At 47.3% G+C, this 26814-nt stretch overlaps 3 protein-coding genes across 3 annotated transcripts; 1 reads left to right on the forward strand and 2 right to left on the reverse strand.

The window, feature by feature from the left end:
• The first annotated feature begins 10968 nt into the window (after window positions 1-10968).
• LOC120694707 lies at window positions 10969-16034 on the forward strand. The gene is made up of 3 exons (XM_039977911.1): window positions 10969-11354; window positions 13039-15232; window positions 15332-16034. Exons 1-3 carry the CDS (start codon window positions 11080-11082, stop codon window positions 15794-15796), a joined length of 2934 nt encoding a protein of 977 aa, XP_039833845.1. The 5' UTR covers window positions 10969-11079; the 3' UTR covers window positions 15797-16034.
• Window positions 16035-16103: 69 nt separating this feature from the next.
• On the reverse strand, window positions 16104-17705 carry LOC120695602 (protein trichome birefringence-like 11). Its single transcript, XM_039978807.1, has 3 exons — window positions 17131-17705; window positions 16691-16849; window positions 16104-16557 (listed from the first exon to the last, which is right to left on the reverse strand). Exons 1-3 carry the CDS (start codon window positions 17703-17705, stop codon window positions 16212-16214), a joined length of 1080 nt encoding a protein of 359 aa, XP_039834741.1. The 3' UTR covers window positions 16104-16211.
• A 3712-nt stretch (window positions 17706-21417) lies between these two features.
• Window positions 21418-26419, reverse strand: LOC120694708 (TVP38/TMEM64 family membrane protein slr0305-like). Its single transcript, XM_039977912.1, has 9 exons — window positions 25967-26419; window positions 24997-25058; window positions 24637-24691; window positions 24430-24528; window positions 24045-24131; window positions 23769-23885; window positions 23223-23315; window positions 22401-22431; window positions 21418-21840 (listed from the first exon to the last, which is right to left on the reverse strand). Exons 1-9 carry the CDS (start codon window positions 26060-26062, stop codon window positions 21665-21667), a joined length of 816 nt encoding a protein of 271 aa, XP_039833846.1. The 5' UTR covers window positions 26063-26419; the 3' UTR covers window positions 21418-21664.
• Window positions 26420-26814: the final 395 nt, after the last annotated feature.

The following is a 26814-nucleotide window of genomic DNA, read 5'->3' on the forward strand; positions in this document are numbered from 1 at the left end:
ACTGAGTTCTTGAAGGCTTGCAATCTAGATGAATTCTAGTACTTGGTTAGGATGATTCTAGTCGCCAAGAAAAGCCTTAAGAACCACAGCAACAAGTAGTCGAAACACCAGAACAAGGAAATCAAGAACTAGGATGATTCATGCATGTAGAGCTCAGATGAACATGAAACGAACCTTGATTTCAAAGCCCCGAGGGCACAAGAAGGGATGGGCCTCCTTTCCCACAAAATCTCCTTACAAGTTCTTCAAAAATCCATTGCTAGAATCCTAGAGATGGAAGGGGAGAAGAAGAACAGGGAGGAGAGGTGGCGCCTGGCTTGCAGCTCTTTTTCTTTCTCTGTCCAGCGCACCCTCAACCCAGGGAGGGTGCCTGCCTTTTGTTCCCAACCCAGCACGTCCACTCCCACCTGCTCCCCTTCCTTGCCATCCAAGCCTCCGACTACTAAAGACTAGAATACCCCTACAGCTGAAATTAAACTAAAAGCCCGTAGGGGCAAAACCGGAAAAGATACATCGAGGACATCCGATGGCCGCGACAACTCCGAGAAGTTTGCTTCGACTCGACGCAATCCTCTTGATGTCGCCACGCGTCCTTCTGGAATCTTCCGGGGGCAGTTTTTGGAAAACTGCCGAAACCGAGTTCGTGTGCGGTTTTGGAGGGAACCGCGAACCCTTCCCGCGCGATGTTTCCGGGCACACCCGCCAAGCCCGATGACGCCACGTGTCCGACCTCCCGCCGAAACCTCTTCGACTTGGCCGACGTCGACGCATCCCGCCGTTGGTTTTTCCCGAGGTACCAACAAACTCCACGCCGTCCCGCCTTGGCGCCAGGAATGGATCGCAACGCGTCCCAGCAGTGGCCCAAGCATCTGGGCCGCCCTTCTCCACCGCACGGTCATCCGGTCGGGCCTCCAACGCCACCGCAAGGTCTCCCGCCTTCGTATGGTCGTCGAGCTCCCTGCCACCGCAACGCCGCCGCATGGTGCATCGGCACGCGCCACGCTCTTGTCCAAACCATCTCGCTGCAACCGCGCCATCCGTGTACCTGCACACCACAGACCAAGAACTGGCGCAATCTCCACAGAGTCGCGACTACACACTGTTAGTCCACTCCACGTGTTGACAATCACTCATCACACCAAGGAGCAGGCCTCCACTGCCTCTCAATCTCCCCCTTGATGAGTGCATTGTCAACACCATACCCCACACGGGCACTGGTGAAAGAAAAGGGTAACCAAAAAGAAATAGAAAACAAAGAGAGCTAACTCAAGTGATCAAAAGCGAATGAAAGCCAGAAAAGATCACTTGAAGATAGCAAAGCCAAAAGAGTCAGCCCCTAAGACAAGGGCAACGGCTTGACGCACTGACTCCAAAACATGCTTGACCCCTCAAGAAGGAGGCAAGGCTCAACACAGCCAAGCATGTGCAAATCTGGTTCCTCCAGAAAGAGGCTAAGCTCAACGCAACCAGCAAAGAGCATGAAAAAGCTCAAAAACTCCCCCTGAAATGCAGCTCCCCCTCACTATGCAACTCTCCCCCGATGTGTGCACACTCAAAGTCTGAATCTCTCCCTGAGATCAAACAACCAAACTCTCCCCCTTTGGACAAGGATCAAGAAATTTCACCCTAACCCCTAAGGTGAGACAAAAAACAACATTCTCTCCCCCTTGTTGACAAGGCACACGTCAAGGAAACTCCTCCTGCCTAGATGCTCCCCCTGGAAATATGCCATGAAGTGCATGCGTGCCTAAAAGCTTCCAGGTACAGAACAAGAGCATTTGCAAGGGTCAAATCAGCACAGCATATGAGGGTGCATATACAAAGACAATGCATGAAGAAGCTCATAAGAATATATCTATACAGATCATGAGCAAGCATTTGTCATTTGTAAAAGAAAAGCATCACCATTAAGGACATAGCATACTAGAAGGCAAGCAAGCATGCTAGAGCTAGCAAGAACATACAGGTGAGCTACCCAAACCATATCACAGCAACTGCCACTCAAGCAGCCTTGATACCAATTGAAAACTTTCAAATTTCGGTGCCAGGGGTTGAAAGCTTGCAGGCGCTTAACTTAACGAATGTGCCAAGCCTAGGTCAAGGACCATCAGAAGCTTAAGACACCACTCTCAGTCATCCACAGCCTTGTCCAAGTTCTCCAGAGGAGCAGTCTCGATACAAGAACAGTGGTGCAAGCAATCCCACCTGGATCTTTTCACTCAAAGCAACCCAAGATAAACCAAATTGTTGGACTTTTTGAAATTAGATACCAATTAAACTATTCCAACAGAAAAGAGGGCATCTTGTTGCATGTGAGAGTAAGGGACCTAGCCACTAAGCATGATCAAGATAGCATAAGCATACAAACCTACACATGCTAGTAGCAGATCCAGAAGGTGACCATGTTTTATGATTTTCAAAGAATAAAATAGCTAAGCTCAGAGCCAATATACAACATATTCAAAGGAGCTAGCTACTCATGGTCAAAGCATATATACAACTCATAGCATAGCACAAGGCACAAGCAAATGCAGATATCATACATGAGAAGCTTAGTGCAAGTGTAATGCATATGAGCAAATGCAATGCAAGATGGTATGTACACAAAATGCAAGAAAAAGCAAAAAGAAGGAAAAACAAAACCTAAACTACAAAAACAACTACCCAACTCAAAATGGGTAGCACACGCCAAGCTCTCCCCGCAAGCGAGCATAGGTGGCTTGTTCTAGGGGCTTGGTCAAGATGTCGGCTACTTGATTTTCAGTGGACACATGGGACAGCTCGACATCACCCTTCTCATAGTGATCTCTCAGAAAGTGGAACCTCACGTCTATATGCTTGGAGCGAGAGTGTAGGACGGGGTTCTTGGCTAAGCTAATGGCTGAGGTGCTGTCAATGAAAATGGGAACTCTGCCATAGGTTAGGCCATAATCACTGAGAGTGTGTCTCATCCAAAGGATCTGGGAGCAACAACTAGCAGCAGCTATGTATTCGGCTTCTGTGGTGGAAAGGGCTACACTAGTTTGCTTGCGGGCAGACCAAGACACAAGAGAAGTTCCAAGAAACTGGCAAGTGCCTGAAGTCGACTTGCGATCAATCCGACACCCACCATGATCAGCATCAGAGAAGCCAACCAACGCAAGAGAAGAGGAAGAAGAGTACCATAAGCCAAACTCAGGAGTGTATCGAAGGTACCTGAAAATCCTCTTCACAGCGTTCCTGTGAGAAGTGCGCGGAGAAGCCTGGAACCTCGCGCAGAGACAGACCGCGAACTGGATGTCGGGTCTGGTGGCTGTCAAGTACAGGAGCGAGCCGATCATGCTCCTATACTCCTTCTGGTCCACAGCAACACCTTCAGTGTCCTCATCCAGCGCCGTAGAAGTGCTCATGGGAGTCGGCATGGGACTGAGGTCCCCGAAGTCGAACTTCTTGAGCATGTCCTTGGTGTACTTGGCCTGGTGGACGAAGGTGCCATCCCGGGTTTGCTTGATGTGCAACCCGAGGAAGAACTGAAGCTCACCCATCATAGACATCTCAAACTCCCTGCTCATGTCATCAGAAAAACTAGAAACAAGAGAGTGAGAGGAGCCACCAAAGATAATGTCATCCACGTAAATCTGAACCAACAGAAAATCAGCACCACGCCTGAGGAGAAACAAAGTCTTATCTACCGATCCCATGACAAACCCCTGTTTAAGCAAAAAGGCTCTCAATCTCGCATACCAGGCTCTAGGGGCTTGCTTCAGACCATACAAAGCCTTCTGAAGCTTGAAGACTCGGTCTGGAAACTTGGGACTCTCAAAGCCAGGAGGTTGCTTCACATAGACCTCCTCCTCTATAAACCCGTTCAAAAAGGCACTCTTAACATCCATCTGATACAGCTTGAACCCCTTCGAAGCTGCAAAGGCTAAAAAGATCCTGATGGCCTCTAAACGAGCTACAGGTGCAAAGGTCTCCTCATAATCTATCCCCTCCTGCTGGCTGTAACCCTGAGCTACTAACCTAGCCTTGTTCCTCACAACCATCCCATCCTCACCCTGTTTGTTCTTGAAAACCCATTTGGTACCTATAGGGTGGCAATCTGGTGGAGGCTCTACAAGGACCCAGACTTGGTTTCGCTCAAAGTTTTCTAGCTCCTCATGCATGGCATTGACCCAGTTAGAATCAGATAAAGCATGTCCAATATCTTTGGGCTCAAAGGAGGCAACAAACGCTGAATGAGCAAAGCCAGCGATACTTGTTACCTTGGACCTCGTGGTTCGTTCGTTGAGGTCACCTAACATTTGTTGAGGTGGATGACGACGCTGAATGTGTCGTGGTGCTTCTCTTGACGAAGTCGCCTCGCCACCGCCCTCAACATGGGTCCCGGAGGAAGAACCTTGAGCTGGACGTGGATCGGCCGTAGTCGAAGCTGTGGGGAGCGGGCCGCCATCGTCGTCAGAACTCGAATCTCCAGGAAGTGGGCCTGCAGCCGGCGCAGGGACACCACCATCATCCTCAAAGGCCTCAGGCTCATCCTCATCCTCAAAGATGTCCTGGCCAACCTCCTCATCACCTGCACACTCCAAAGAAGCAGACAAAGAAGGAGTGGACTCGTCGAAGGTTACATTACAAGTTTCGACGATCCGGTTAGTCTCAAGAATAAGAACACGATAGCCTCTGGATTGAAGAGCATAGCCAAGAAGAATGCCATCATAGCTCCTAGACTCAAACTTATCAAGATTTCCCTCCTTCAGAACAAAGCATCTGCAACCAAAAGCACGCAGGTGGGACACTCTGGGCTGTCGACCAAACCACAACTCATACGAAGTCTTTTTCATGAATGAGCGAAGGAAGATGCGGTTGGCAACATAGCATGCGGTGTTGATCGCTTCGGCCCAAAAACGCCTAGGAGTCCTATGCTCATCGAGCATCGTCCTGGCCATTTCCACTAAGGTCCGATTTTTGCGTTCAACCACGCCATTCTGTGGAGGAACATAAGGAGAGGAGTATTGGTGATCAAGACCAAAGTCACGACAGAAGTCATCAAAACGAGCGTTCTTAAATTCAGTTCCATTATCACTGCGGATAGCCCTCATGGCATGTGGAAGCTCGTTCTGTAACCTCAAAGCAAGATCACGAAAGTGCTGAAAAGTCTCATCCTTAGTCTCCAAGAAGAAAACCCAAGAGTACCGAGAGAAGTCGTCAACGATCACAAGAATGTACCACTTCCCACCGACAGAGCGCACGCGAGCAGGACCAACGGTGTCCATGTGAAGAAGCTCGCCAGGGTGCGATGTCATCACCTGATTTACAGGTGGGTGCGGAAGGGAAACCATCTTCCCGTGACGACACGGGTGACACACAAGGTCCTTGTCCATCTTCAGCTTGGGCAATCCTCGGATCAGACCAAGTGAGCTGAGCCTAACTAGTAGATCAAAGCTCAAGTGACCGAGTCTCCTATGCCACCTCCAGAGCTCAGAGGACTGACCAGTCACAAGACAGTGAGAAGTGCTCGAAGAAGATCCAGAAAAGTCAATGCGAAACACACGACCAAAAGGAACAATGCCGCAAACAAAATCACCTCTGGAATCAAGAACACGCGAGCAACCTCTCTTAAAGCTCACCTCAAACCCATCATCAAGAAGTTGCGAGACAGAAAGCAAATTAAAACCAAGTTTGTCAACCAAGGCAACCTCTCTCAAGGTGAAGTCATCAGAAATCCGAATAGCGCCAACTCCACGTACCTTTCCTCTGCTGTTATCCCCGAAGGTGATGTACTCTTTGTCCTTCATCGGGGTGAGGCTGGAGAACCATCTGTGACTTCCGGTCATGTGGCGCGAACAACCGGAGTCCATGAGCCATATGTCCTCCAGGCCTCGAGTGTCCTGCTCAGTAAGAAGAGAAAGAGCGGGCAAATGGCCCGACACTGGGGTTAGCACAGAAAGAAGCAAACCAGTGTCGTGCCATTTGCTCGAAAGCAGGGTAAGTATCCTCAAACGAAAACTGTGGCTGGCGACCACCACGCTGAGGAAAACGTGGTGCGCCTCCGCCACCAAAGCTTCGGCCACGCTGACCATCACCGAAAGCACGGTGTGGAACAGGGCCGGCGAAACCACCAACAGGAGCGCGGTAACCACCACCGCCTCCCCCTCCTCCACCTACACGATGTGGCCTGGCATCCCGCCTCTGCCCACGTCGAGCTGGAGTGTGTCCACCTGTAGGCTGGTGGAACACTTCCGGAGCGCGCCTCTCAGACTGCCTGCGCTCAAACCTCAACCTCCGGAAGCAAAATTCTGCCAAGTGACCCTCCCTTTCGCACCACTCACACAGGTAAGGCTCTCTCTCGTGTGTAGGCTGTGGTGTAGAAGCTGGGGCTCTCTGAGGAACTCTGGGGGGCTGAGTCCTCACCTTGGGCTTAGGAATTGGCTTACCACTAGGAGGGAGTGTATCCAGTCGGTTCTTGAGATGGTTAGGTTTGGGAACCCACACTGGATTTTTAGGTGGAGCTTTAGGTGGCTCAGTGAGGATTCCATCCTTAACTGGTGCTGGCTTAGGAACTGGTGAAGCTGTGGAAGAGAGTACATTCACACTCGGCTCAAGTATCTCACCAATCTTACCATAGGGTTGGACAAAGTCAGCAGGAGTAAAAGCAAAACCAACCCCAACACCATCAGGACGCTTAAACTGCTGAACCATCATGCCCAACTGAGGCTCGCGGGCGGACACCCAACTGAGAATCTCCCGAAGGTGGGAGTTCTCCTCCTCCATCCGGGTCTTGTCCTTCCGTGCCTCCTCAAGCTCAGAGATCAGGCTTGGGCACACAGTACAATCAGCAGAGCAAGAGCTAGGAACTGCGGATTTCTCCAACTTCCTTAAAGCAACATTCTTCTCCTTAAGCTCTTCTCTAAGTGCTGGGCACTCCTTGCAAGCACCCAAGAGGGTAGGCCAGGACTTGAGCTCATCCATGGCCTTCTTGCCCTCCTCGAGCTTGAGCAAGTTCTCATCATACTTGCTCCTGAGCTCGGACAGGTCAGTCATCAAACCGATGCACTGACTGCACTCATCCTCCTCAACACAATCCTCCACTACGGGGGCAGACTGAGCAATCTCTAAAGCTAACTTAGCTTCCTTCAGCTCCTGTCTCAATGCCCTAAATTGCCTCTTAGCATCCTTAATGATCAAATCCTGATTATCTAAAGCAGTGTAAAGATCCTCCAACTCCTCAGGAGTGGGGTGCTCAGGACATACCTCAGAGCTTGACTCTAGCTGAGGTGCAAGCTCTGCGGTAGTGGAAGGAGTTCCGTCGGCATCGGAGTCGATGGCCATGGTGCAGAGACCGGCCGCCTTCCCAACATGGAGGCAAAGGCCAGTGAAGCCCTCTGTGGCCTTCTTCTTGGAGCTCCGCTTCTTTTCGCCGCGGTGGTGTGAGTCGGAGTCACTGGAGCTGGATGAGGACGAAGACGTCGAACTCTGGCTGGCGGAGGAGTGATCCTCGCTCTGGGCAACGAACGCCTGCTTGTCCTTGTACTTGCCGACGTTCTTCTTCTTCCGCTCGTGGTGCCGCTTGGAACGTCCGCCATTCTTCTTGTGGGAGTGCCCACTCTTGTGCTTGTGGCGGTGCTCGCGGTACTCCTCGTGCTTGGAGCGGCCGTCATCATCCCTGGAACTCTTCTTCCTGGGGCACTCGGCGGCGAAGTGGCCGGTCTTGCCGCAGTTGAAGCAGGTCTTCGCTCGTGCTTGTCTGTTGTTGAAGGCACGCTGGAACTTGTGGATGATCAATGCAAGCTCCTCGTTTCCCAGCACCTCCAGCTGCTCATCTGTCACAGACACAAGAGAAGACAAGCAAAAACCTCCAAGAGAAGGGTCAGAGTTAGCTCCAGAGGTGCCTACTAGGGCCATAGACTTGGAGGCGGAGGCATCAGCATGATTGCCTTCCATCTTAGCTCGAGAGAGCTTCTCCACCTCCGAAGCCTTGAGCTTACTGAACAGCTCATCCACAGTGAGGGTCTCATAGCTAGCAGACTCTATGATAGTCTGGACCTTCACCTCCCAGACCTTGCGATCAAGAGCATAGAGAAGCTTCATAGCCTTCTCATGATCGGAGTAGGCCTGGGTGCCCTGTGGCTGGTTCGCACGCACCTTGTTCACAATCGACTGAAAACGACTGAACATGGTGTCGATGCTCTCACCCGACAACTGAGAAAAGTTCTCGTACTCCCGCCAGTGAGTCTCATACAGCCTCGACTTGACATGGTTGGTTCCTTCATGGAAATTGGCCAACCGTGTCCAGATCTCCCGAGCTGTGAGAAGGTCGCTGACACGATCGAACTCAGGACGAGAGAGACAGGCTATGAGAGCGTTGTACGCCTTGCTATTGACCTCATGTCTCCTAACCTGAAGCTCGGTCGTGCGAACCGCAAGGTTCACATAATCAGGGTCCACGCAAATCTCCCAGACCTCGGAACCTAGACTCAAAAGATAGGCACGCATGCGCACCTTCCAATAGTCGTAATCGGATCCATCGAAGATCGGGGGTTTGCCCGGTGAACCCATGGTTGCACAACGGTTTCGAACCGGAGAAGGCTATAGAGAAACCGTCCCGGCTCTGATACTAATTGAAGGACCGGGAAATGCGACCAGAGGGGGGGTGAATGGGAGCCTTCGAAAATAATCGCGATCAAAAACTTCGGCTCACAATTCTAGAGTGCACCCCAACCCCAGAGTTCTAGGCGATGTGCAGAGTAGCTACAAGGGAGCTACACTAACACAAAACAAGCCTAGGAACCAAAGCGATCAAGCACGGAAGCAATTGCACGAAAGCAGTGCAAGAACCAAGCAAGGTATATATCATCGGTTGATCCGACACACACATTTGAACTACGTCGGTTAAACCGGTGATACAGAGCCTGCAGCAAACAACCAGTGAGCACCGGTTGAACCGACGCTGGGTTTTGAACCTCGTCGGTTAAACCGGTGATCGAACGTCGGTTAAACCGACAAAATCGCAAACTCACGTCGGTGCAGTTGTCCAGAGGAACAACAAAATGCACCAAACCAAGCAATGAACACCGGTTAAACCGATGCTCAAAAACCTCGAGCGTCGGTGCAGTTGTCCAGAGAGACAACAAGACCAAAGTAAATGAACGCCGGTTGATCCGACGTAGGCAAAACCCTATACGTCGGTCAAACGCCCAAAACTACAAACCAAATTAGTAACGCCGGTTAAACCGACGTCGGGGAGATCAAAGCACCGGTGCAATCACACAAAACCCCAAAAACCCTAACCCGTGACAAAAGCACTCACCGGTTGATCCGAGGCACGCGAAGGCTAGCATCGGTTCAACCGGTGTTAAGGAAAAATCTGCCCGAGCAGAGCAGAGTTTTTCAAGCCCGCGACCTGAGAGAGATTTGACGTTTGAACGCCCAAATCAAGTCGAAATCTAATCAAATTTCGCAGGCTCGCTCACAAAGACCTTGTGAACCTACCCACCAAAGGAATCGACGATCCACTCCATGGATTGTGAGGAATTGACGAAGAACGAGGCAAGAACGGGGTTTTCAGAATTTTCCTAAAACTGAGTTCTTGAAGGCTTGCAATCTAGATGAATTCTAGTACTTGGTTAGGATGATTCTAGTCGCCAAGAAAAGCCTTAAGAACCACAGCAACAAGTAGTCGAAACACCAGAACAAGGAAATCAAGAACTAGGATGATTCATGCATGTAGAGCTCAGATGAACATGAAACGAACCTTGATTTCAAAGCCCCGAGGGCACAAGAAGGGATGGGCCTCCTTTCCCACAAAATCTCCTTACAAGTTCTTCAAAAATCCATTGCTAGAATCCTAGAGATGGAAGGGGAGAAGAAGAACAGGGAGGAGAGGTGGCGCCTGGCTTGCAGCTCTTTTTCTTTCTCTGTCCAGCGCACCCTCAACCCAGGGAGGGTGCCTGCCTTTTGTTCCCAACCCAGCACGTCCACTCCCACCTGCTCCCCTTCCTTGCCATCCAAGCCTCCGACTACTAAAGACTAGAATACCCCTACAGCTGAAATTAAACTAAAAGCCCGTAGGGGCAAAACCGGAAAAGATACATCGAGGACATCCGATGGCCGCGACAACTCCGAGAAGTTTGCTTCGACTCGACGCAATCCTCTTGATGTCGCCACGCGTCCTTCTGGAATCTTCCGGGGGCAGTTTTTGGAAAACTGCCGAAACCGAGTTCGTGTGCGGTTTTGGAGGGAACCGCGAACCCTTCCCGCGCGATGTTTCCGGGCACACCCGCCAAGCCCGATGACGCCACGTGTCCGACCTCCCGCCGAAACCTCTTCGACTTGGCCGACGTCGACGCATCCCGCCGTTGGTTTTTCCCGAGGTACCAACAAACTCCACGCCGTCCCGCCTTGGCGCCAGGAATGGATCGCAACGCGTCCCAGCAGTGGCCCAAGCATCTGGGCCGCCCTTCTCCACCGCACGGTCATCCGGTCGGGCCTCCAACGCCACCGCAAGGTCTCCCGCCTTCGTATGGTCGTCGAGCTCCCTGCCACCGCAACGCCGCCGCATGGTGCATCGGCACGCGCCACGCTATTGTCCAAACCATCTCGCTGCAACCGCGCCATCCGTGTACCTGCACACCACAGACCAAGAACTGGCGCAATCTCCACAGAGTCGCGACTACACACTGTTAGTCCACTCCACGTGTTGACAATCACTCATCACACCAAGGAGCAGGCCTCCACTGCCTCTCAGTTTTGTTCTCCAATTCGGTACTATGTTTTGAAATCTCATTGTTTCTGCCGTTGTGCAGTGCTTGTGCTTATGTACGTGTGCGCGACGGCCAACGACAAGAGCAAACGACGTTCACTATCTTATCTACATTCTACGCGACGTACATCTTCCCACTGGGATCCGGCCGGCGGCTGTGGTCTGTGGACGATGGATTATATGGGTTACGCCTTCTTTGCTCGATCTGCAGGCCGGCCGGAAAGATCCAACTCGTGGCCGGCCGTTTAACTGCCTGCTTGCTATATAGCGCGAGGCCGGATGGACGCCTGAGGCAGCTGCCCGGCAAGGTCGAGCGTCTTCAGGATCGGAGCTGAGGTGCGATGGCGAAGGGCGGCGGCACCGTCACCGGCGGAGAGCACCGCGTGCGAATGCCGGCGAAGGGCGGCGACGGCCAAGCTGGCGAGGGTGCGAAGCCGGAGAAGCAGCTGAACGGCTTCGTTCGCGCGGTCGCGCTGATCGAGCGGCTGGGCAACGCCTTCGGCACGCTCGCCTTCACCTGGGCAACCGTCGTCCTGCTAGGCGGTTATCCCACGGTGCTACGGCCAGACGGCGACTTTTGGTTAGCCACCGCCATAGTTTTCCTAGAAGCAGCAAGGTGCGTCGTCATAATACTCCAAACTTCTCAGGCAATGGTCATAATACTCTGAACTTGGCAACTAAATTTCAGGCTGTGTTTAGTTCGCCAAAAAATTTAAATTTCGGTACTGTAGCACATTTTGTTGTTTGTTGATAATTAATATCCAATCTTGAACTAATTAAGTTTAAAAGATTCATCTCGTATAAAATAGTTGTATTGTGTAATTAGCTATTTTTTCAACTATATTTAATGCGCAATGCATGTGTCCGAAGATTCGATGTGACGGATACTGTAGAAAATTTTTTAGGAACTAAACAGGGCCTCAGTTTCAAATTTCAGATGCAAATAGATTGATTAATTGATTGCTTTATATTAGTGATGACTGATGGGTAGAAAACGGATGTAGAACTATGTGCCGAGTTTTTTTTTTGAAAAAAGAAAAAGTCCAGCTACATCACTCTCACAAAAGTCTAATTTTTAATCTTCAACTACAAAACTGAATAACAAGGGCCATCCAACTGTTGAAGCCAGACAAATTTGGCCCCTTAAATGGTTTCAAAAGTGTTTTTAAATTTTGTAGGAAACTAAAATATTCAAGTGTAAATTAAAAAAATTATAAAAAATCATTTTAAATCCAAAAATACAAAACATGTGCCAACTTCTACTATAAGTGTAACCTATTTATTAGCACTCTACTGGTTAGTTATTCGAATCCAATTTTTTCATCTAGTTATGCCTATTATTTTTGAATAAATAAGATTCAAATAGAGCACTAACATATAGATTACATTTTTAGAAATGTTTTGGTACTAGTTCCATATTTTTATAATTTACAACTTTTTTATTTTCTAGGTCTATCCGGAATTTTTTAGTTTCCTAAAAAATACAAAACCAACTTAAAACTGTTCAAATGAGAAAATTTGTTCGGTTTTGACAGTTGTATAGCCTCCGTTATCCGGTTTTGTATTTGAAGGTTGAAAATTAGACTATTGTGCTAGTGCGAGGGTGGAAATTGGACTTTTTCAAAAAGAAAAAAGAAAAACTCCGGTTTGCACTCTCAAACTATCGCAAAAGTCTGATTTTCAATCTTTAATATAAAACCAGATAATATAAGCCATCCAACTATTGAAACTGAGCAAATATACTCTTTTGGCGGTTTTAAATGTGGTTTTTATTTTATGAAAATTAAATATATTCAAATTTAAACTAAAAATTTCATAAGTAATTCATTTTAAATTAGAAAATACGAAATGGATATAAAAAAGTTATAAAAAATTTAACCTATCTATTGGCACTCTACTTGTTAGTTATTTGAATCTAATTTTTTCATGTTAAGAGTACTTGGTTGGTTATATTTATAGCTATAATTTTGGTTAAATAAGATTCAAATAGAGCAATGATAGATAGGTTATATTTTTAGAAAAAAAAATTGATACTAGTTTCATATTTTTGATTTAAAATGAATTAGTTTTGATTTTTATATCTAACTAGAATTTTTAGTTTTTTAAAAAAGAGTGCAGAACCACCTTCGAAACCACCCCAAATAGCTAAACTTGTCCGGTTTCGACAAGTGGTTGGCCTTCGTTATCCGGTTTTGTAGTTGAAGGTTAAAAATTAGTCTTTTGTCATAGTTTGAGGGTGCAAACCAGACATCCATTACCATCATGTCATCTTCACTACTGTATCGCAATGGCTGTTTCAGGATGTTCAGCCGCAACAACAGACTGGATTACCAACTGTTCTTCCATACCAAAGGCGCGGTTAGACCTCTTGGCTGGAATGGGCTGGTCGTCGTCGTGTACCTTTCCAATGTTTACAACTACATATTGTTCGGCCTGCTACAGTTACCTTTGACTTACAGTCTTCTCGCGGTTTTTATTGGTCCATCTTTAGTTGGCCTGTTTCAGTCTTCAGGAGCTCTAAAATTGCTCTCCAAACCGCTACGCCGCGCCATCTCTCTTTGTGCCCCCTTAGTTGCAGTCATATTGCTGGTTCCCTTAATACTCAAGTTCATTACTTACACCAGAAATGCAATGACAAAGTGGATTGTGCTTACACTGTTGTTATTTCTAGTAGTGCTGCTGCTTACCATCAGCAGGCTACGTTTCCCAAGAATCATCAAACTGGCAGAACATGCTCTGGGCAGCAAGCACGTATTCTGGCGTCGAGTACTTCTGAACATGTGCATGTTTGTTGAGCTGGTGATGTTGGTGTTCATGCCCTGGCACCCAAGAGTTCAGCTAGTGGAGTTTCTGTACGAAGTATATGCCTTAGTGCTCGTGTCAATCGGCAACTTTCAGATTCCAGCAGCAGTTGTGCGGATAGTGCTCTCACTGGTGCGCATTATACCACATGACTACTATGGAGATGATTCAGACGATCCTGACAAGACAAACCTTGGACCATCACTAAGTATCTTCTACTGGATGGTGTTTCTGCAGGGAATGCTCTACTTTGTAGCATGCTTGCTCGAGATCTTCTCCTTCATCCCACGGAGAGCCCTTGCCCGTCATGGTGGATTTAGAGGTCAATGTGGACAGGAATGTATAAGTTTATACTACGCATACGCCTTGGAGAAATGCATGGAAAAAGATGTGCTAGCTCCGAAAAAGATCAGCCTCACCAGCTTTGCCATGGACTCCATAAACTCGGACTCACCCAAGAGGCAGCTCCATGGGATTGGGGTGATGCAAAATCTTCTACGGATGGAACCGACGAGGACACTGCTAGTTTTGAAACTCAAAGCATCCATGAATACGGTGGCCAGATTAATCGAAATGTTGGACTGGACAAGCCCTGCGGATAGAGCTGTCAGATTGTCTGCAGCGAGAGTCGTTGCTGAGCTTGCAAAGAGCCTCCGAATAATCAGAGTCCCTGGAACTATACAGTTTGTATCTTCACTTCTGGATGTTGATGGAGAATCTGAAAGAGAAAACACACTTCTGGACACCGATGATGAGCAGGACAAAACGCAAGATATAGCTAAGGATCTAATGTATATCCATGAGCAAAATCATGGGTTGGCTATGGAAGATGGTAACCCAGGGCAAAGGCAAAACCCACTTTGGGACGCAAGTAGCTTAATGGAGACAGAATCCTATTCGACCCAGCAAGTTGGCACGAAAGAGCAGAACTCTTGCTTCCTCCGATGCTGGCAACGGATTACAAGTCTCTGGTCAACTCCCCAGGAACAGCCAGATATCAACCATGATCACCTCCCTTCTCTGGGAATGTCAATTCTTGACAGCCTTTGTTGTGATCAGGACAACTGTTTGGAGATGATCAGAGTGGCAGGCCTCATCCCGAAGATCGTTGGGTTCACATCCTACAAAAGTTACTCAAAGAACACCAATGACGTGCAGCAGAAGATACTGATGCGATCATCTCTTAAATTGTTGAAAAGGCTCTCAAAAACTGGTGGGGAGATTGGCATAACACTACGCCACAAGATCTCTGAACATCCTTTACTGCTGAGAAATCTCGCGGATATCTTGGATGACAGATTCAACGGCCAAGGAGTCAGGAAGGTGGTGATAGGAATCCTCAGGAACCTTGCCCTTGATGCAAACACAAGCAAGGAGATCGGGCGCATCCAAGTGATCATTGGCAGATTGATGGATGCATTTCTCAAACCATCTGCAACCTCATGTAAGAATCCAAATCAGTTGCTACAAAAGGTTGCCGGGCAAGCACTAGCAATGCTGGCAATGGAGAGTGCCGATAACTGTGCAGCCATGCTGATGGAAGAAGGCAATGCCATTGGAGAACTGGCAAGTATGATCTGTGGAAATAATAATAGATATGTGGCAGCTAGACTGTTGCAGAATGTGTTCCAGCACATGCAACCAGAGCTCAGCAGCTCGGACCTGAGGAAACTGTGTGAAACTTTGCCTAAGGTGAGACATTCTTATTCAAGCTACAAATTTACTAACTAGAAGCAGTATTTCCATGTTAACTAGCTCATTATTAACTACATTTTCTTACTTTAATAACAGGTTCTTGATGCCATACTGGATGCAGAAACAGAAGGTGCTGCACTTGAGGTCCTCATTGGCCTTAGTGCACAAATTTGTGAAGTCATTCCTGAAGAATTTGCCGGAGAACTAGAGAATGGTCACCGTAAGGAAATGTTCGTGAAGAGGCTTGTCGATGCGCTGAGAGCAAACATGAACCCATCTGTCCATTGCCCTGGAATCAGGAGGGTTGTAATTGAGCAAGCCATACAGCTGATGACCTGTAGTTCTCGCTATGCTGATGTTTTCAACCAACACTGCATGCTGGAAGCGCTGTTGATGGTAGAGCGCACACCCTCAAGGGTTGAAAGGTACAGGATCTTCTTGGGAAATACAGGAATCATGGAGCACAAGGAACCTCTCGCCGATCTTGTGGCTGCAGCAAAACAACTGTTGTGCCGCCATTGGGTCAGAGGCCTTAGCAATGTCAATCGACAAGGGATGTAAGTTGTTTTGCTGGCTTTTGTGACAAGGGATTTTACAGACAATGTCAATCAGCTGAACATGATCTTTTCTGACTTGTAAAGTGGTAATAATTAATAAGCACACCCAATGCCATTACTTTCAGAAGCAAACTGTAAATCATTAGCATACTATTCTTCATCTGCCTTGTAATAAGCCTTTTATTTGCTGGTGACCAAACAATGTGGTTCTTGTGTTCAAACTTGAAACTGTTCTGTATCTAGGACTTCGTTCAGTTGCGATCGTCGTTGAATTATCCTGAACGATGGCTTTACGTTGAACTTCTTGTGAACAATATCTACATGCAAAATTTTTAAATTTTCCTAAGCAGTCCATTTCACGGAGTTTGCAAATGCGAATGGTCCCGCTCACATTTGCCAGAAGCTAATATCATCACGAGTCACGACGCAAATCTCCTGACGATCAGAGCGTAGAGGAGCTCGTTCCACTCGTCCGGCACGCCGGGCAGGCACCAGTGGCTGCAGTCCGCCCTCTGCCCCGCCGCCACCGGCGCCCTCGACGGCGGCGCGACGTTGTACACCGACGGGTGGCCGTCCCTCCTCTGCGCCGTCATCAGGGTGACGTTCAGCACGTGCAGCTCCGCCGCGGCGTGATGCTGCTTCTTCTTCGTCTTCGACGCCTCAAAGGCCGGGTTCAGAACGCCCGGCCACCGGTGCAGGGCGATCCGGGAAGCGTTCAGCTCCGGCAGCGTCTCCATGGTACACCCTCCAGAACTGTCCGTCGCCCTGTTGTGCACAGTTAGAGCTTGGCCGGATGTCACGATCTCCAAATTGTTGGTCGAACAAATTGAAGTGTCAAGTGTGCTGCTGCCTTGTTAGCGGTTGTTGGTGTGCGTGCAGAAAGAAGCTGCGTGCTGACCTTACGTGCGCCGGCGAGTACGTCCGGAGCACCGCCAGTGTTTTGGCGGCGTTCACTTCCTTCTGGACCCATTTCTGCAGTGTGCCCATCGCCCTTTGGTAGGCGTCCTCGACGCTCATGTTCAGCTGCAGCTTCTTGCCGTCCTGGAAGTAGCACCCTCTTTACAACACAGGAAACAAACGTGTATGAAATGTCTGGCACACAAGTTTGACATGCTGGAAGATTTTAGCTAGGATGCTCCAAATTTCAAAATGGATTGTATTATAGTAACTTTTTACTGTAGTTGACCCGACCCCTATGATTATAATTAGCTAAGTTTTGAAAACATTAATTGCGTTATTAATGGTTTCCTATTTATCCGTATGCATTAATTGCGTTATTTTTCCTATTATTACTGTCAAAATTGTAAATAAACGTCAATTAAAAATGGAGGTCCTTACAGTCGCTGCAGCCTCTCCTGGTTCCACCAGTGGCCCGTGTTGAACACGAGGATGTCCGCGTCCTTCCACCGGGCTGCCCTGGAATCCATTGCGCCCAACTGGAGCGTGGCGCCGACGTGCTTCGGCGAGCGGCGCGGCGGGCGGCCGCGGCGGACCAGGTACGGCGACCGGTAGTGCTCCACGGTGCAGTTGTGGCTCCGGAACCGGAAGGAGAGGAAGCCCTTGTGCTTGGTGATGGGGCTCCCATTCTCCTCGTAGATGGAGCCCTTGTCGGCGACGGCCGAGGCGAGCATGCACAGCATGGACTCCCACTGGTTCCGGCCGATCGAGTCGCCGACGAACACCAGCCGGCGGTTGCGGAGGATCTCGAGTAGCCTCGCGGCGTCGAACCCTGGCAGCGTGCAGCGCGTCGGCCGCCACCTCCACTTGGAGTACTCGCCGTCCGGCCGGCCGTTCTCGCTGCACTGGAACCCCACGTCCACGAACGGGCACTGCCCGGGCTCGTACAGCGCGTGGCGGCGCCGCTCGTCGGCGTCGGCGTCGGCGTCGCGCACCCACTCCCCGTCCACGGACATGCTGCGGAGCAGGTCGTCATCGTCGCTGCAGTACCTGAGGCCGCCGCCGCCGCCGTCTCTACCCGCGCCGTGAACGACGGAAGCGCCGCTCGCGGTCGTGCTCGCGGCCCTGACGAGCGCGCCGATCTCCCGGCCGGTGAGACTCGCGGCGCTGAGCCCCGAGGAGGCGGCGGCGGCGACGAGCAGCGAGAGGGAGGAGAGGAGCACGCAGGCGCCCCACAGCGCGATCTGCTGGTCGCCGCCGCCCTGCGGCTTGTTCGCCCTCCTCCGCGCGCTCGCCATCTCCATCTCCCCCCACCGTTGCCGCAGGGCTTCACCGGCGGCAGTGGGGTGCCATGGCAGATGGCCCGCGGCGCAAACAAGGGTGTTCGTGGTCGATAAGGAAGGAGACGAACACTTCCCTTCGTTGTTTCCGTTCTTGTGTCCGAGGGACGGCTGTTTTTTGTTCCCTCGTCCTTGGATTACGCACAAGGGACGAGGCCGGAGACGGATCGGGGGAAGAACCGGCGGCGGATTGGTGCGTGAAAAATCCACTCCGGTGAGCCCGAGGGAACACGGTGACGGCGACGGGTGGACTTTAAAAGTATCGAGCCGTTCGCATACTTGGCCGTCCGGCTTGGAACCGCTGCTGCAAGGCGTCGGCAATTGGCAGCGTCCTGCCTGCTGCTCTGCTGCTGCGCGCACAAAAAAGAAAATGGGAAAAAAAAGGAGCTAAGCGCAACATGTAGTACCCTAGGAATCCAGGAATTTTTGGATATATGGATCGCTAACCCCGCTTACCACGAGGTGTGGAAGAGACCGTGGATGGCGGTTTATTATCACGTTTAGTTCAGTTCGCGTGAGCGATGTGGGACAAAGTCTAAGAGCAATTGTCAAAATTCTCAAGGGTTGTCGCAGTCTTGGGCCTTAGATGTAACGGGTTGGCCCATATGTTATCCCTTTCACAAATTTCGGCCTACTAATACTCGGATGCATTGGGCCGGGCCGCACGCGCCAATCTGTCAGTTGCCACAAGCCCACGACGGCATCCTTAGACAGGCAAAGTCTGCCAGGGCTATATGTCGCTGCGCTTTTTTCATTTTTATATTTAAAAAAACAAAATTTGAAAAATATATGCCGAATAAGGAAATTTTCAAAAATATGTGTCTGTCGCCCCCCTAATGGGCGACAGGTGCCTGTCGCCCATCCAGTTGGCGATAGGACCTAAATGTAAAAAAAAATTTACATTTAGGTCCTGGCGCCTAGGACGCATTAAATAGTGAAATTTTAAAATCAATATAAAATTGTATAAAAATCATAAAATACAAACTCAACTGTTCTGGATTCTATGAAACAAGATCTACAACTTTTGTTACATAAAGTTTTTCATTTGATCAATGTATCTTGCTCTATTTTAAATACCAGTTTAATGTACTTTTATTTAAATCTCAAGATCCATACTTTGGATGCATATCATCTTTGGCCAGAGTGTTGGATATGGTGAGCATAGGCTTATACAAAATTGGTAGGCCCATAAACCATTCATAGAATAAGTTTTTAAATTAGATCTTGCAATATGTCTACTTTAAATGGGTTATTTATCCATGATGTTATACTGAGTATTAGAAGCCATAACTTTTATAGTACCATTATTTTATTTCCTAAGATCTATAAAAAAAAGTTTGGTAAATTTTAGATAAGCACAACTAGACCAAATGAATTATTTCAGATTTTTCTAAGTACAAGAACTATTTTTATTGATTTAGATACATTGATCAAATGAAAAACTTTATGTAACAAAAGTTGTAGATCTTATTTCATAAAATCCGGAACAGTTGAGTTTGTATTTTTCCAATTTTTCTACGATTTTATATCGATTTTACAAATTCACTATTTAATGCGCCCTATGCGCCAGGACCTAAATGTAATTTTTTTTACATTTAGGTCATGTCGCAAATTAGGGGGACGACAGGCACCCATTTTTGAAAATTTCCCTATTCGGCATATATTTTTGAAAATTTATTTTTTAAAAAATATAAAAATGAAAAAAGGCTATGTCGCTCGCGCGATAGGCCCCTCATACATCGCCTGAGCACAATTCTAAATGGGCCGTAGCGGCGCGTTTGGCCCAGGTTCATCGGAAGAAGCTTCAGCTTTGTCGGCACTGTATGGGACTATGCTGCACTGTGTTACGGCCCTATTCATCGAAGCTCCGCCATCCAGCTTCATCTACAGTCAACGTGAGAGAGTGAGAAGCCGATGAAGCCAGATTTTGGAGGCTTCACCCGGCTTTGCTACAGTCAGCTATAGGGTTGCTACAGTGACAAAGCTGAAACTGTTGTAATCTATGCCAAACGCGCCCTTAGTCTCAAAGACAAGTATAGCAATTAATAGACTATCTATATGCATGTGAGACCGTGTAAGATACCTGTGTGGAGATGGTGTGAAGGTGTAAGTGAATTTTCTACTACTGCCGTGAGTTTTAGAATATGACAGACTACGTACTAGCAGCGGCGGAGGCAGTGGTGGGGCGGGAGGGGCTCAAGCCCCCCCTACCGTTATAATCTCCATGAAACCCCCCCTACCGTTGTAATCTCCATGAAGCCCCCCTAAGCCCCTCCTACAAATTTGAGAAGGAAGAAGAAGGAGGGGAGGGGCTAGAGGAGGAAGAAGGGGAAGCAGCCCCTCCTGCCGTGATTCCTGGCTCCGCCACTGCGTACTAGCCACTGGCTAGGTTAAACCGTCACACATGCATTCATATTTTTATATTTTATTTCCTCTTCTAGTAAGATAGCTTCTCTTCTTCTACCTTTTTATACCTTGTATTCTTTTTTCCCTTCTTCTCTCGTTGACATGATTCTTTTTCTGGTGTACATTCTTTCTTTCCTTCCTTGTACTATGATAGTTTTTTTTCTATTTCTTTCTTTTCTAACAATTATATACAGGCTGTTCTTACTATAAATTTATTTTCCTCAATTCTATTTCTTTTCCTCAATTCTATTTCTTTGCTGACAGTTATATACGGACTATTCTATTTCTTTTCTATTCTTTATTCCAATTAGTTTTCCACTCTTTCACTATCTTATTATTTTTCTTTTTATTTTCATTTTAGTTTATTATTTTTATTGCTTTTTTCTATATATTATTTTGAATTATTATACATTAATTTTTATTTTCTATTACTCTGTATTTATGTAAAATTATTTATCTGTGTCTAAATAATTTGTTCTCAATGTCCAATTAGTTGTTCACTTTTTAGATTAAATTGTTCTGTAATGTTCGTTCATTTGTTCGTGGTATGATTAATGAATGCATGTGGGGCACACTGTTTGACTCTAGGCCGATCTTTCTTTGCTTTATGTGGCACGCTGTTTGACTCTAGGCCGATCTTTCTTTCCTTTGTTATCACAGTTCGGACAAAAGATGTGGCGTACTGCAAGAGCAATGCAGTTCGCCAAACTCACCGAACTACACAAGCAGAGGCAGCACCTGGTGCCCGAGCGAGAGCAACCAACAGCTTTCCGCCAAGACCTGGGCAAACACGATTAACAGGGGCCGGCTCGTCATCATCTGAGACAGGTACGTACTAGTACACGTCTGCGAAGCATCCCGATTGTACGAAGCGTATGTAATCAGCTGGAAATTTATCTGTTCGCACAATCCAACCAACGTTGTATGTCTAACAAGTTAATTCAGACAACGAAAACAAACAAATTCACACCTGAGAAGCTCGTCAGTCAGGGAACAAAAAGCACTTACAATTGCTTTTCCATCAAAGGTAAGGTAGCACGTGGATTTAAACAGTGTATACTGTATTACTATTACCTATCAGTCAAACGCATCCTGGTTTTCTCACTTTTGGGTTGCTTTTTTTTGGTACCCTTTAACGGCCCCAATTGGCCTCCAACAAGAGTTATGGGTATATGTGGGCGCTACAGATTCAACAGCCAAAGAATGTACATCTCAAGTAGCGAACACTTCTACTTTTCATGATCTTCATTTGATGCGTCAATCTTGATTACAAGTGGTTGTTGTAGATCCGATGGAGAGGCTACCACAGGAAGCTGCGAGGTTCCAACATCAACCTCTCCATTCTCAGCCAATGCCTTCTCCAGAGATGATTTCGCAACTTTTGTGACGCAGATAATCAAGACAACTGCATGATCACAGTGCAAATGGTCAGCATATACATGATCAAGGAGAGCCTTGCAGTTCAGGTAATACAGCAGCAATACTTCTAGAATTGCAATTGAAGTCAGTTAGTATATCAATTTTATCTGCTCCTCAAGGCCTGAAGCTATACCAACATCATTTGGTTAGTCATACATCCATAACCAGGCATACAGGGAATACAATCGGCATGCAGTATGTTCCTTATATACAGATTCGGAAATCAATACCAAGTGTGTTTTGAATATCCTAGGACTCTAGTTTCTAGGATGAGAATAAGATCGAAGACATATTATGGAACTACGTACAACTCAGCAAGAAGAATGGCCCAAAAATAAAATTGTACTCACAAAATGCTGATGCATTGGAAAGCTAACATAAAAAACATGACTTTAAGTCTACTGGCCTGATATTTTTCAGGACATCAAAGATTTTGATTACAATTATAAATTTATAATGTTAGTTTTGGTTTACATATTAGATATAACTAAAGGACAACTACAACCATATATAATCAGAATCTGCAGGGAAGAAAATGGCACTTACCAGAGAATACAAATCCAGATATTATCAGAATCTGAAAAGAAACAAGAATAGGTGTCAGCATAAGTTACCAGGAAGTCATGTACAAAAAATAATCAACTTTTGAGTTGCAAATGAGGAATAACTTTATGGGCAATATTTGATTTGTCGGTGATCAGATATTTTCCTAACTCTGTTCATTATACACTCAATAAACAGAACTTTTCTTTCCTGTAGCACTTGTCTGCATGTCCATATTGGATGCTCAATGTTTTCCTTATGTATCTCTGCTAAAAACTAAGAAAGAATCCGAGACACAACAGTTCCATGTACTTCCAGTGCAACCCCACAAAATCAAATGCAGACTAATCAACCAATTAACATAGTGCCACTGGGGCAGTCAGTCACCATCAAAAGTTTCTCCTCAACTTCAAATCACACATTCCATGATGAAATTACTCGTTGAAGAGTACAAGTGAAAATGAACAAGATAACTGCATATATTTCCCAGAGGTTCTTTGATGAAAGAACTTCTTAAGTCAGATGCACAGCAGGGGTAGATGGACAAACTTAATCAATAGGTCTCAGTCATCATCTAAATTATGTCTGATAAACAACAAATAGAGTACCCGAACAAATGTATTCAATGAATCATATTCATGGAGGAATCCAAGATAGATGAAAAACACAATGAATATCCTAATGATCTATTCTTCTTTCTTGATGAAAAAGTTATTTGTTCCACATTCAGAAAATCCGTATGAACTAGTAGTTACAAAACATAAATCAAATGTGTGACATGTCACAGCACAATGCAGCCATCTGAAATAATGTATCATTACTCACCCATCGAGTAGTTGAGATCTCGCTCCACCCATGTGTCACATCTGATAGATCTTTTAGTGTTGTTCCAACATATACCAAAGCGAGGGTGATTGGCTGCAAAACAAGAATAGTCAGCAAAGATGAACTGTAAAATTGCCTTGCTAGGCTAAGATCAGTACAGAAATGAAAAAGGTAATTTAATGCTGCAAGTTAGCTAATTATCTTGTTATTAGCTGCAAAGTTTTCTGTGTCAATATATCAATAAAACAAGAAGTACCGACAAGAAACACCAAAGGACAATAGTACATTCATGATAGAAAAGTCTAATACAACAAAATATGCAAAAGCCTGATAGAAACAAATGGTTGTAATTATGCAAAGAATACAGCAGATGGTTACAAAGAGAAGAGGTGTCAATGACATAGCTAATATGTGCGAGTAGCCTGGTGCCATAATACAGCAATGAAGCCTTTTTTTTGTCCTAAACATTTTGGGGTAGTCTAGAAATGAAATGCAACAGGAGCCACCAGTAAAGAGTAGGTATATAGGTAAAAAGCTGAAGCATACCATCATTCCTAGCCAAGAAGCCAGCATGTATTCTCCGATGCCAACTGGAGTGACAGACAACAAGTAGTTCAACATGTTGAATGGAAGTAAAGGTACAAGCCTCAGTAGCAACACGATCTGCACATATATTAGAAGCCTTAGTGAAATCGTGTATATAAATCAAACAAGTTCACAATATGGTTACATGGCAACTCAAATAGTGAATGTCAGTCTACTGTTACTTTTCACTTTTTCAGCGAACGCCATGTCCAAAACCTACTGACTTTAAGAAGTTACCTTGAAGCCAGACCTTTGGATTGCAATAGCTACTGCTTGAAACTTGGGGTAATCTTTGCATTTGGACAGAACATAAGGCCTCCCAATCTGCAGCAATAATATAAACTATTAAGCTATCGGAAATGCAATAGTGCACAATGAATCGATGATCTACCCAGCAGACATGATAAGGTGCATAAGTTGTACCAAATTATATTTAATGTAACTGCAGTTGAAACACAAGACCAAAAAAAGGCATGCACACCACAATACACACTTGATAGCATGAATGAGACCAGTGGCTGGATGACTACACAGATGCAATGAAGTGCTTTAGCACTTGGCATGTTATATCTATCTCTGCAATATGTAGTTGGCAAGTTAGAAGCAACATTTAAATACGTACCGTCCTGCCAAGAAGAAATGCAGCAGTTGCACCAATTGTTGCTCCAATGGAATCAGCAACAAACCCAACAGGCAAGCCGAAAAGATAGCCCCCTCCAAGCTGGAAAATAAAATTACAGTAACTTAAAAAGGTAATCTAACAACTGAAGGCTCTTAAAAAAGAAAAAGGGCAAGGCTCGTAACAATAGCAAATGGAAATTGCACGTACTGTAAGAATTGATGCTGGAACAGCTAAGACTGTCAGAGGGATGTAAGCAAGGGCCCTGTAATAATACATATCATGAATAGTTGGAATTTAGAAAGGAATAAGGAGGATAATATAGAACCATGATACTCCAGCTCTATGGCAAATCACTGCAAGTGCAAGCCAAACACCAGACATGAAAAATCAAAACTCTACTGCATATCTTCTATGTGGGTTTTGGTTTATTTAAGGGGTGGATACTGCCATACTGGGATGGGTGGTCTATGAAAAGCTTTGTAGTGGAGTGTAGCACTCCTGTGTTGCTACAGTCTGGTTGCAAGTGGAAGACTAATCCAATTATGAGCAAAGGAGTTTGATACTTACAGCACCAAAGGACCCCATGGACCCAAGTTCTCCTTGATCCAAACCAGAAAATCCTTTAAAATCTGTCAGAGTAAACTTAAACAAATAAGTATCTGATGCAAAGCTTAAATTAATCTACATTCTAACTTCTAAGCTTCATGCTTCTGAGATTTTGGCAGCTAGAAAGCAAAGAGAAGGGGAAGTAAGAACTTCTGATAGACTCATACTTTGGAATACTCTTAATAAATAGAATTATCACCACACTGCAGTACTATGATCTAAATGAGGTAAAAGTAAAGAAAAATGAGAGACATAATTTCCTAGAAATATGACATTTAACAAATTCTTCAGAAATAAAAGGTTGCAGATTAACACCAATATTAGATTGTTTAAAGGCAAGCACTGAATAATGGAACCAATAATGTAGAAAGTGTCCCGACTCTGAATAATTTCTTACACCTTCCATAGTCCCATAGCATATTGTCTACCCCAAAAAACATCTGAATCAATATGAAAACTAGCAGAGCAGTTAATAACATCAAGTGGATGCAAGCCATTGAGGCATTGACAAAGGCGAACTGCAGGTAATAACTTACAACTAGATAGTACAAAACAACACTATATTTCCGAAGATTTCTAATGTGCATTTGGTGCAGCCAATCACTAACTCCACTGAAACAGAAATGTCTAGTTATATAGCGGAACAAAGCTTATAGTCATGCCAGATTAAGGGTAGCCATGGGGAGGTTTCAACCAATCAAGTGGGTAAGCAAAGCTACATTTCAGCAATAGCCATGGGGAGGTTTCAACCAATCAAGTGGGTAAGCAAAGCTACATTTCAGCAATCGGATGACCAACCACACAGCCAGGTTAAGCTACATCCCATGATCGCACATATCAGGAGGTTGCCAGCCAACCCCGACACGGCAGAGGGCGGACACCGAATCCCAAACGAGGCGATTCGCAGCGAGAGGAGGGGAGAGGCCCGCACCTTCTCGACGGGGAGCGTGAAGAGCGCGACTCCGACGGCGACGAGCAGGGTGGCGGCGACGGCGAGGCGGATGGCCGAGGGCCACGAGAGCGCCATGGACGCGAGCAACCTCCTGCGCCAGGGCCTGAGCCTGTCGCAGTCCTCCCCTCCCTCCCCGCCCTCCGCGCCGTCCGCCCAGCCCCCTGCCCTCCCCCGCGCCCGCAGCCCCACCGCGGCGCCTGCCAGATTTGCCACCCCCCGGGATCTGCCCTGCCCCCCTCCCTCACCCTCCGCCCCCGCACCGCTCGGTCGCTGGCTAGGCTAGCACGCGCGCCTGCCGCCGCAGCTCATGGTGGATGTGGCAATGGATCTGGAGGGCGGGTGGGGGCGTCCCGTACTCCCGTCGCGTTGAGCACGCGTTGGGTTTGCGTGTGAGTTCGATTTTTTTTTGTCCCCCTTTTTTACCGGTGGGGACGACGGAGGGGCGCGGAGGCTATTCATCGCGTGCGCGAGTGCGACGCGAGGCATCGTAGAAGAGGCGCTGCGTATTGCAGGTGGGCCTGCGTACTGTGCATCCTCAATCTTGCGCTCGTAATGGTTGGGGCCGTCGGCGAGCTAGGGGTGGGGGAGGGGGTGGCCGGCGAGGGGTGGGAGGTGGGCGGGGCGGCCGGCGGCGAGGTCGCCGGCGGCCGAGATGGTGGCGAGAGACGGCGGAGCTTTAGGTTTCGGGTTGCTAGGGGTGGGGCGGGCTCCATATTCGCCGGACCTAGAGGAGAGACGGGGGGCCCGGCGGCTGCGGCGGTTCGGCCGGCGGAGGGCGCGGCGGCCGCCGGCCGGGCGGGGCCGGATAACCGGTGGGTGGTGGCCGG

This window comes from Panicum virgatum, chromosome 2K, assembly GCF_016808335.1.
Source record: "Panicum virgatum strain AP13 chromosome 2K, P.virgatum_v5, whole genome shotgun sequence".
NCBI classification, from domain to species: domain Eukaryota; kingdom Viridiplantae; phylum Streptophyta; class Magnoliopsida; order Poales; family Poaceae; genus Panicum; species Panicum virgatum.

Bases quoted from the DNA above. Each gene is read 5' to 3' on its own strand.
- LOC120694707 (XM_039977911.1), top strand. From the start codon at position 11,080: ATGGCGAAGGGCGGCGGCACCGTCACCGGCGGAGAGCACCGCGTGCGA. The intron at 11,355-13,038 runs GTGCGTCGTCAT...TGGCTGTTTCAG, and splicing joins GTTTTCCTAGAAGCAGCAAG to GATGTTCAGCCGCAACAACA. The intron at 15,233-15,331 runs GTGAGACATTCT...CTTTAATAACAG, and splicing joins TGTGTGAAACTTTGCCTAAG to GTTCTTGATGCCATACTGGA.
- LOC120695602 (XM_039978807.1), bottom strand. From the start codon at position 17,705: ATGTCCGTGGACGGGGAGTGGGTGCGCGACGCCGACGCCGACGCCGAC. The intron at 16,850-17,130 runs GTAAGGACCTCC...TGTGTTGTAAAG, and splicing joins CAGGAGAGGCTGCAGCGACT to AGGGTGCTACTTCCAGGACG. The intron at 16,558-16,690 runs GTCAGCACGCAG...TGTGCACAACAG, and splicing joins TACTCGCCGGCGCACGTAAG to GGCGACGGACAGTTCTGGAG.
- LOC120694708 (XM_039977912.1), bottom strand. From the start codon at position 26,062: ATGGCGCTCTCGTGGCCCTCGGCCATCCGCCTCGCCGTCGCCGCCACC. The intron at 24,529-24,636 runs GTACGTGCAATT...TTTATTTTCCAG, and splicing joins TTCCAGCATCAATTCTTACA to CTTGGAGGGGGCTATCTTTT. The intron at 22,432-23,222 runs GTGAGTAATGAT...GTTTCTTTTCAG, and splicing joins AGATCTCAACTACTCGATGG to ATTCTGATAATATCTGGATT.